This window comes from Papaver somniferum, chromosome 3 (assembly GCF_003573695.1).
Source record: "Papaver somniferum cultivar HN1 chromosome 3, ASM357369v1, whole genome shotgun sequence".
Lineage (NCBI taxonomy): Eukaryota > Viridiplantae > Streptophyta > Magnoliopsida > Ranunculales > Papaveraceae > Papaver > Papaver somniferum.
In genome coordinates this window covers 218,726,324-218,737,759 of record NC_039360.1, presented here as the reverse complement: position 1 = coordinate 218,737,759, position 11,436 = coordinate 218,726,324, and the positions used below count along the sequence as shown (strand labels likewise).

Genomic DNA, 11,436 nt, shown 5'->3' with positions numbered 1-11,436 from the left:
TGTGACGTCGTCAGTCATCGGTCGAAATTTAACACCGATAAATATATGTTGTTGCTCACTGATAAGAGATTAGGTATAGACTTGATAACGACGAAATAGCAAAGCGCCTCAAACATCAATACACCAGCTGCTGAAATATTGAAGAAAAAAAAAATCAAGAATACATAGCACGGTTTGGATAACTTTGCCTATGTAAAGAGTGGTCAGGATTCTCTCCCAATACATAAATCCACGGCTGTAGTTCCACATCACTTTACCATGCGCTTTTCTGCTATCGACTCTTGGCAACGATTAAAATTCTCACTAACTCGACATCAACTCGCCATTGATTGCTCCTCCATTGAAAGAATTGAAAAAACAAGAAACCTAAATGGAAATAAACTCTAGAGATTTTCCATTCCAATCGACTTACTTTTGAATATTTTTTGTACTCCTAATTATTTTTCATTTCGCTAAAAAATATCTCATTATTGTCGGTGTTTCAGCATCAATTACAAAAATCGCTAAAGAAACTTCACACACGAAATAAGCAAGCATCATCTCAAATGATTCTTCATTTTCAACGATCCTCTCATTGCTATCTGAAAAAGGTAATGCTATATGATTGATTTCTTATTGTGGGTTTGTTTGCCATTTTTTCGTGAAATTTCCAGTGAACTAATTGTACACTTAATCCGCTAAAATTATTACAATTGGATTCTCCAGTTTTGTAAAGATTGACCTTCCTTCTTATTGTCATAAAAACTTCATAATTAAGATCGATGAAGACTGAAGAGAAGCCAGATTCAGATCCGGGAAATAATGTTGATTTAAAAGAGAAGAAAAAAATACTAATTTGGGTGTTGTTGAAACTGAATCGAAGAGCAAGAGTAAGAAAAACCTAGCAATTTTAGGGGATCAAATCCTATCAACAAAAAGCCTCACAAAATCAAATGCCATTTACGAATCAAGGAGGAGGTAATTATTCCTCCTTTTGTGTTCTCTTGGTTTCAATTTCAAGTTGATAGAATTGATTAGAATGATTGGATTTTGTTTCGTTGATGTTGTGAGTTTTTGTGAAACAGTGATGGGTAGTTAGGGTGATTTACCCATTTGAATTCATACCTGTAGAAATTATATCTCTGTAGCAGTTTTAGTAATTGAATTATGTATACTGATTGGTGATTTTAAGTTTACAAGATTTGTGTTTGTGTTCGCTTCCCCTTGAATCTCTTTTATGTTTTATGTTTATCTTTAAAGTTTCGTTGACAAATGGGTTCCTACTTTTGAGTTGAGTATTATTTTTGAACAAAATATCTTTAGTTGGTTTAAACCAAATGAAGCACATACTTTTGGTGGTTCCTTGAGGTAATAAGATGTCAGTTGATGAATTTAGGGTTCGTATTCAAGAGTAAAAGATGGTGGAGTTGTTTGTTGTGCAACTGCTTAATTTAGATGTTTATGTTTTCCATTACAAGCACGCAAAAGCCACCTTCCAAGTTGTTCTCCTACCTCAAAGTTACAAACCTCATTTCGTACAAAACGATGGATGAAAAATCCCTAGAGAGGAAAGGATTAGACCAGGGTTTCTGATTATATTTCCTTTCAGTATTTTACCACTTCAGTATCTATTATATTTTGTTGGTATTTAAGTTTCATTTTTTAATTATTTTCTCATCTTTCTTTGCTACTGAAATGCTCTTTTTCCTCGGAACATTTGTATTAACTTATGGGGAGGGGGGCATTTGTTTTCTAGATAAAAGGCCCTGGCCAGAGTCGGGCCCTGTGCGGTCGCACACCCTGCACACCCTCGGGCCCGGCTCTGATTTTCACGTGCACGGGAAAATAATGAATTATTACTTTATTAAAACGAAAAATGCTTCCGTGAATGGTATAACGAAAAGACAAAATCAGGAACAACTATGACTTTCATCATCAAGGGAAACTATCAATTTTGAAAGTAAAAAAGCGTTCGATCTTTATAAATTTGTAAGGTGAAGTTAAGCAGGCCCGTACCGCAATACATGCACAACTCTAGAATGCTGAATAAATAAAGGCCTAAACGAATAAGGCTCTCACGCGAGGAAACCTTTTCTTCTTATTTGTCGAAACAAGCCTCCAGAGGCTTTTATGAAATAGAAGTGTTGGTGAGAACACTTGGCATGTGATTGGTTTAAAAATTACATACTCAAAAGGAAAACTTAACTTACTGTATTTGGAATTTTATGGAATTTTTAATTAGAAGTCCAGTGCCTACCATAATAGCACTCTTTCTTTTTTCAGATTAATACATAACGGGAAAGAAAAAAAACTTACATACTTCACACATGTTTTTTGCGAAAACAAAAGGAAAAAAGATCTGCACGTAGTTCATATCTTTTCTCCTCCTATTTAATGCACCGAAACGGGGCAGGACAACACTAAATCAAAAGCGCATCGCCATGGGAAGGACGAAGCCCCACGCCAAACCAAAAATATGGTTAAAAGAAGAAAAAAATCCCGATGCATAACACGGGAAATAATCTAGATGGTTGCTGCAAAAGCTTATAATGTCGCATGTATAATTGGTTTAAAAATTACAAACTCAAAAGAAAAACTTAACTTAACGTATTTGAAATTTTATGGAAGTCCAAATTCGATCCGGACGTCGAATACTTATCATATTAGGACATTTCGTTTCCAAATTAATACATACAAGAAAAAAGAAAAGGAACCAACATATTTCATACATATTTTATGCAAAAATAAAAAAAATATTTGCGAAAATAAAAGAAAACTTTTAATAAAATACGCATATATTTCTTATCTTTTCCACACCAAATCAAAAATAAATTGCCACGTGCACACCAAATCGAAAATGCATCGCCACGGGGAGCCAAACCCCGCGCACACCAAGTTAAAAGGAAAAAACGTCCGATGTGTAGCACGGGCACAAATCTAGTATCATTGATTATCATATCGGAAAACAGAATATGTGACTAAGCTGGTTCTTGTGAAAGTTATTGTGTCTTTTATGCACAAGGTGCATGCATGTGTCAAGACTAAAAGCCATCCGTCCCACCATCTATTTTCTTTGTAGTCAGAGAAACAAAAATAGATGGGACTACTAGTTACTAGCTGTGAAAACTTCTTTTGATCCAAAGAAAACAAACTGAAACTGTTCGTAGAAGAAAAAGAATAAATCTGTCTTAAAACTGCGAACTAATATATTCTTTGTATTCGATTATTATTTTGATTATAAGATTATCAAACCAATAAATGTAAAAAGATTGTTTTATGTAAATATCAAGTAACAACAATCGAAAAGAAAAACAAAACAATACAAAGAAACGTATTAGGGTTTATAAAAAGAAAAAAATGTTGTAGCATAGCGATTAGAGCAACGTGTATAATAACGTATTAGAGAAGAAGAGGGGAGAATTAGTATCCATGTATGTATATAGAAGTTATAAGGATTTACATCTCTATTTATAGGGATAGAAAAAACCCTGCTCTTAGATATAAGGGCATCTTAGTAAATAAATTTTAGTTTATCACAGCTGTGACCAGTACTATAAACCGCGTGCATTTCTCCTCTGGCAATTGCGAAGATTACTATAGCCTTGTTGGTAGGGCTGAACATGGTGTCGGTTAACCGTTGGAAACCGACCGAACCAGACCAATAAGAAAGAAACCGAACCAAACCATTTAGATTTGGATTGGTTTGGTAAAAAAAGTTGAAAAACCGATATTACTGGTTTGGTTTGGTTTGGTTTGACCTGAAAACCGAACCAAAAACCATTGGGGAACCGATTAATTTTTAAACTTAGTTTCTACCGTCGGTTTAAAAGTATTAGATTCTACCCATTGATTTAGAGGATAAATAGAAACCCTAAATCTAATATTTCATTATGATACTCTCCCTCTTTCTCTCAGCCGCCTCCCTTCTCCACCCCCAACTACAGCTGCTGCTACTCGACTTTTTTCTTCCCGTCTTCCTTCTTTTTTATTTGTCAATAACTAAATTAAGATATATTATGTATCTTCTTTTGATCTCTAGAATTAGAGTAAGCTTTAACTATTCTTGATTATTATTTTTTTGTCTGTATATTTGTGTAAACCAATACTATCGGCAACTACGATTTTTTTATCTGTAAATTTGTGTATTTTTTTTTGATTTGACATAATTATTGGTTAACCAAAAACCACTGGAAAAAACCGAAACCAACTGGAACCATTTGAAAACCGAACCAATGGTTAATGAATTGGTTTGGTTTAGATTTTTAGAAACCAATAGTATTGGTTTCGGTTTTGGTTTGGCTATAAACCGAACCAAAACCGACCATGAACAACCCTACTTGTTGGTTCATGCAATGGATTGATTTGCTTAGCATTTACCACCATTGTAATCCTGTTACGAGAGAAACAGTGCCACTTCCCCGATTATTTTTCGATATTGCTCCCGGAGTGTCATTGTCTGTTCAATCTGGATTTGGATATCTTCCGTCAACTAATGAGTACGAGGTTGTTAGAACTATACACTCGTACGGCTCTTTATTTAGAGAAGTAGAGGTCTACACTCTAGGTGGTAATACTGGGCGGAGAAAGAAAGGAAATATCGACTATGTAGTCGATCCTAGACAGACGGCCGTCTTTGTGGACGGTGCTCTTTACTGGAAATACAAGTCCAAGATTTTAGCTTTCAATTTGGCTGATGAGGAATTCTGGTTCATCCCATTACCTCCACCTAACAACCTTATTATAGTGTTTGCAAGGTTTATTAGAGGGGCGGCATTCCAATAGAACAAAAAGGGTCATTACATGATCATTCAAAGTGTCTCTTATCAAAAAAAACTGAAAATGACAAATTAATCCCCATAATTGATAATCTAGTTTAGTGATGATAATCAAGTTTAATGTTAATGATTAATTTCACTTATATTAACTCAAAATCAAAACAAAATCAGATTTTAGAGTTTAAAAACAAAAAATAAAAAGTTTGGAGATGGTAGAGAAGTTTTAACCCAAATTGAAGGTCAATCTCAATCAATTGAAGAAATTAACCAACAAAGTGAAAATCCAATGCCTGAAAATGACCAGGTATACTTCTAAATTAGTCCCAACTAGCTTCTTATTGCTCAAATACGTAAAAAAATTCAATTTCTTACGGTTGGCATTTTGCTCGTAACCAACCGTAATTCATAGTTACGGTTCGTAAAAGATGAATTACCAACCGTAACTGGTTAAATTTGGGGAAAACCCAATTGTAAAACCAGATACGGTTGGTAACTAGCTCGATATCAACCGTAACTCAGTTACGGTTGGTAACCAAATGCTCGATACCAACCGTAACTGAATAAAATTCTCAGATACAAGAACATACGGTTGGTAGTTGAACTATTACCAACCGTAACAACATCAAAATCTCCAGTTACGGTTCGTAATAGAGTGAAAATCAACCGTAACTCACATAAACCCAAAACTTTAATTTCAATTTTCATCTAAAACCCTAATTTTTAATAGAAATTAAACTTAAATCGAACAAGATAAACTAAACCCTAATTGGATTTTTCAAAACATACTTCATATAAGTCACTACACCACACTTGATTAATTTTCAAATCGTCGAGTGATTGAAGACGATGAAATTTTAAGTTTTAATGGAGGTTATGGTTAATGGGAGGAGGAGAAGAAAAGAAGAAAGAAAACAAAGTTTCAATGGAGGTTATGGTTGATGGGAGGAGGAGAAGAGAAGAAGAAAGAAAACAAATTTTCAATTTAGTTTTGATTTAGGTTAAAAAATGGGGAGGATAACCTAATCAATTTACATCCCTTTAGGACATCCCCTAACCAACTAAAGAGATATTACTATCACACTGCCGCCCCTATAATAAGCTTGTACCCTAATGAGCCCAATACTCTCTGCAAACGCTAAACATGCTGCTTTCAGTTCTTTAAAAACAGATTCACCATGTCTTCCATGAACAATAATTAAGACCACTCACCAAACACACCCAGTTCGAAATGATGTCTATCCTCACTACATGCTTAAGAACAATATCTTTTGATCAATAAAGAAGTTATGGCTATGTTTCGAACTCGAAGTTAGTGCTAAGGACTAACGAGTTTCGAACTCTGACCCATAAGTGAACTTTCAAACTCTGACCGAATCCCGAATTGCTAACTAGGATATACATTACAAGAATCTTTCTATCCTTAATATAGTCATTACAAGAATCGTCAAAGATTATGCATATAAAACTAAAAAAACACACTGCATGCTTAGGAACAATATCTATTGATAAATAAACAAGTTAAGGCTACGTTTCGAACTAGAAGTCAGTACTAAGGGTGTTTCAAACCCTGACCCATAAGTGAACTCTGGTAATTGGTATCATCATCAAATGGCTGTACCACTATAGTACAATTTCAAGGGTATGAACATGGTCTAGGAGAGTGGATCCCCTTCTCGGCAATCCTCTAGTTCTTTAGAAAGCGTGCAAGACAAAAGCCGGGATCCACTTCTCACCAAGCCGGTACTTATCCGTGTCCATCAAATATACACACAGAAGTGACTGTATAAAAGATCATGACGAGAAGTATGAAGTGTAAAAGCAAACAGAAGTCATTTCTAACAAGTGGTGCAAACAGGAACTCAGCAGGCAGTATAATGCAATTTAAGAAAAGCAATGAGGTGTAGTATTAGCTACACAAATAAAACAAAAAGAGGATGTTATTTTTTTCTCATCCAAATCTGCAGCCCTTGAAATCATACAGAGTTTTGAAGTACACATCTTATTTGCCATCAGGTGCCCAAGAAGAAAAAACTAGTAATTAGCAGAATATCCCCAAGTAAAAGGCCTTCTTTCTACTCCGAAACAAATCAACCACCTGAAACCCGTAGAATAAACGGTTAAAGGAGAAAACAAGATAAGAAAATGATAAAGAAGGTAATTTATCACCAAAATGGTATCACTAACAAGAGAGCTTAGTTTGTCATGCTTATTTTTTCCTCTACTTTTTCTGTGATTGACTGATTGCGCATGTGTACATACTACATTGTAATGACAGAGGCCTTATAAACCAAGTAAATGGGTCTTAGTTTTTGGTCGCACAAAATCATACATATAGCAGATTCCAGTGGGTTCTCTTGTAAAATACGTTGCTACTTGCCAAATACCTTTTTCTGATCAGCAATTAACTGAAACTATCAACTAAAGCAGTATGGATGAACTTGGCAGAGTAAACTTACTAACAACTCGCCACCTCTTGGTGTTCAGGCTAGAAAAGACAGACACAGTCTATATTTTCAAGGTTATGAAAGAAGGGATTTGTAAGGAAGAGATCAACTACAGATTTGAGGCAATATATCCTTCTATATCCAGGAAAGAAAGTGATCAACTACAGATTTGAGGCAATATATCCTTCTATATCCAGGAAAGAAAGTACGGAAGTTACACTTCAGTTTGGTGGCAAAAATGTCTATAGAAAGCATGGCAAATTCCACACCAATGTCAAACGACTAACACATTTAATATCAGGTTTTGGTAACTTGCATAACAAGTATACAAGTTAAGATTTGATAAAAGGCTAATTTTATGCATTAAAAACAACTTTATCTTGTTTTATTGCATTGGAAACCATTTCTTACAAATATATTGTTTTTCTCCAATGCAAGGAAATTAGTTTCCACTGCAATAAGACAAAAGAAACCAATTTTCAATGTAAAAGATTTTCTTTTTTATTAAACCTCAACTTTTATACGGGCAATAGGCAGTTAACAAAATCCTTATTGATAAAAAATGGAAGGTGTGACCTAGACATTCACTGACTAAATTGCTCACCGAGAAAACACCACAAGTCACTGTTTATGTAACACGACATGATGCAGAAGGAACTTACTGAAAGCTTCTAATAACTCTAAAGAAGTTTGTAAACATTGGAGCAATGTAGTACGACTCGGGGATCAGCCCCGGGCTCGGCTGGGGACGGATCCCCGAGTATTTCCCGATCCTATCCGATTCCGGCCGAGTAACTCGGTGATATCTTTTTTTGCTTAAGACTATTTCACATAATTGATATTCCTTCCTTATTTAGTTTCGTTCCTTGATTTTCATTCCTGATTTTTAGCCAACTAATTATTTTCTGTATATATCATTAGCAAATACTAATAAATATGCCTTTTACGTCTTTCATGCAGTTTCCTTCCTAACTTCTTGTCAATTATTCTCCGTAGAAACTTGATTGATGTAATTAGCTATGTCATTAAATTTCTTTCCTGGATTAGATTTATCTTCCTTAGAAAGAATTCATATTTAGTATATATATTATATACATTCTCTGCAAATATAAAGAAGAAACCTTCTGTTCAACTGCAGTACAACTTTTAGTTTAAGTCTTTAGGGTTTCTTCAAGTACTATAACAATTAAAAAAAAGTGTTCCAAAGATTTTCTTTTCCCACTTTGACCCCATTTACCGAGTAACTCGTCCTGACTCGGCTCGGCCAGACTCGTGACCGACTCAGCGAGTAATCACTAAAAACCCTGCTCGGACGAGTCTTTGAAGATCCGATACCCGAGTTACTCGCGAGTAACTCGGACGACTCGGCCGAGGAGTACTACATTGCATTGGAGTGCTTTCCAGATACTTACAGCTCAGCTTCCTCTACTGCCTAATAATTAGCAATACAGACTCCTTAACCTCACAATGCTACAACCTCTTCATCAACACCACCAGCAAGGCACCCTTCCTCCAACGTTGATCTCATGATATACATAGAATACAAGGTACGGAACTTAAATATGAATCTATCTACAACACAAAGCCAAACCCGCTATTCAAGTTTTGCAACCACCGCCCTATTCATAAGACATTAGAAAACCTACTTGTCTCGACAAACTATCAAACACCATTTGTAACTAAACAGGTCCAAACCATGCCGTTAATCATCCAGTCAGTAAGAAAACTGCGGCAGTGGATGCGGCCGTGAAAGGAAAAAAAATAGCTGATCATTTGTAATTACATTTCAAACAAACCCCTGTCCCCACAGTCCACTCCACTCTATCAAATCTGTGAAAACACATTCTCGCAATGCAACTTATACGCAATTCACTCTTTTAGGTAGACGAACCATCTAAAATATTTGCAGCATTACAGAACTGGTTCACCTAACTCACAAGCACTAGCTCCTACCATCAAAAAAACTATATTTACCATATCCACAACCTTTTCTAATTGAGGGGACACTCAAACATGAATAAACAAGATGATTCGATATTTTTGTTGTTTAAGGTCAGCTATGAAAGTTCATGCTTTTGATTGAGAGTAATTTAATGGTGGTAAAACCAACCACTCTTCATATACTTACTGAGTATATATGCATACAATCTAAGAAATTTGTAGAATATGTTTAGTTTAACCATCATTACGAAGGTCTCTGCCTCTTTTATCTATTTAGGAGAAGAAACATCTTGATGTTGTATCTATTTATGCCTCAATCAGTTCAAATCACATTTTCAACTGTACATATTTATATTTCTACTATGAAATTGGCAACACATATACACATCATACAAATTTACTATCTAGACATATGAATACCCTAATCAGATGCATGTAACAATGCAAAACAAATCAATCAGATCCACCATTCATTTCTAACTCCAACAATCACTCCACCCGTATCAACACGTAACAAATGCAAACCAATCCTCAGATTCATCAAAAATCCAAAAAAAGGAAGAAAAAAAATTCATGAACAAACCCAATACACATCAGATTTCACTGAATCTAACACAAATCAAAACCTAAGGCTAATCTCTCAGACTAATCAATCAAAGATAATCAACATGAAAAAAAGGCAAAATGAAAACTACATAAATACCTAAATCGATAAACAAAATTTGGGGATATTTACAACTAAAAAATTAGACAGAAATGATCTGTTACCTGAATCGAAGAAGAGAAAAAGATCAGGAAACTAGGGTAATCAGTGAGCCGCAGCATGCTCTCTGGCATGAGCAAGATGACGGCGTTCTTCGGGAAGAGCAACAAGGTAAGAGAACACCATACCACCAAAACAAACATGAAGAAGTGGATCGATGGAACCAGTTAAAATATACTTCTGATGATAGTTATCCATTCCCTTACTAACTGTTTTCTTAACATGATCAACTGTAAAGATTGGTTTCAGATGTGCTGGTAATTCTTTCACTTTCAATCCTTTGATTCCGTTGTAGAAATTCCTCATCGCCATTTCTGAATCGGAGATAACAGAGAGAGATCTTGTGATTAAGAATGAAAACCCTAACCCTAGTTTTTTCTTCTTCTCTGTGTTATGTTTCGATCTCGAAGATAAAAGGAAGAATTCTTTTAAGGGGTAGTCGAAGAAAATTCTTTTAAGGAGTAAATTTAATTGTGGCATTTTCGTAATAAGTATATACCATCTCAGTCTCTTCTGACCCGGTTCATGACTCATGGTCGTGCTAGGATGCACGCAAGCTGGCCCGCTATTTTATGGCGCGTCCTCCGTCCATATATCGTCACCTTTCTTAATTTTTTTCTTTCTTTTTTCTTTTTCCATTTTTTTTCCATTTTTTTTTTCTTTTATCTTTTAAGCGTCGGGCATAGTAATTTTGCTAAGAACGGTAACTCTTTAAAACTTCATTCGATTAATATCAATTTCCAGAAAGTCGTACGATCTAATTATCATAGAATTTAAAATTCTAATAGATATGAAATGATAATATTATAAGGCTCGGTTATTACAAAAGACAGGAAATGATTCACTGATGATTAGCTATTTATATAACTGATTGATTGTCTTAATTAATGTCGTGGGTTTAAGCATAAAACAACATAATAACCAACTGTCAAATCTGATTGGTCATTAAATTTGTCGATTGTATGGAATGAATATCCCAACTTACGGACTGGCGATGTTGTGGTTGCTTATTTTATTTGGTAATAGAATAAGGATATTGCATGCCAACTCTCAAATGTAGTCGACTCCAGTGCATCATATTGTCGGTTTTATTAATGTGCCTAATAAAAGCCAATTAGACATCCCAATTGGTTAAATAAACATTACTAATAACCAAAAAGAGTTGATCCATATTAATCCTGTTACTTGGTAACTATTAATTTCAACTGAAAATCAGACATCCCAACTGGTTAAGAATATTCTAAAAACATCGACATTTACTTGGTCTGAAATAACCCCACCATTTAGTAACTATATATATAAGTTTCCTAGCATTCTTCCAACTCATCAAAAAGTCACATATATGGTCGTTTAAAACATAGTCGAATGTGCATCTTCAACAAGATCGATTTGCTGACTCTTTATCCAATTGATCAATAATAGGTTTCCAGCTCTGAAATACAATCTGATATAACCAGCAACTATTGGGTGTAATAATCAAAAATAAGGAAAAAAATCAAATAAGCAAAAGTTATTAATACTTAGCTCCTTTATA

At 34.8% G+C, this 11,436-nt stretch overlaps 1 protein-coding gene across 1 annotated transcript; it reads right to left on the bottom strand.

Annotated features, from left to right (window-relative positions):
- Window positions 1–6,560: 6,560 nt before the first annotated feature.
- On the bottom strand, window positions 6,561–10,335 carry LOC113358699. The gene is made up of 2 exons (XM_026602339.1): window positions 9,908–10,335; window positions 6,561–6,849 (listed from the first exon to the last, which is right to left on the bottom strand). The coding sequence occupies exon 1, from the start codon at window positions 10,212–10,214 to the stop codon at window positions 9,948–9,950; it is 267 nt and encodes an 88-aa protein (XP_026458124.1). The 5' UTR covers window positions 10,215–10,335; the 3' UTR covers window positions 6,561–6,849; window positions 9,908–9,947.
- Between the last annotated feature and the right edge of the window lie 1,101 nt (window positions 10,336–11,436).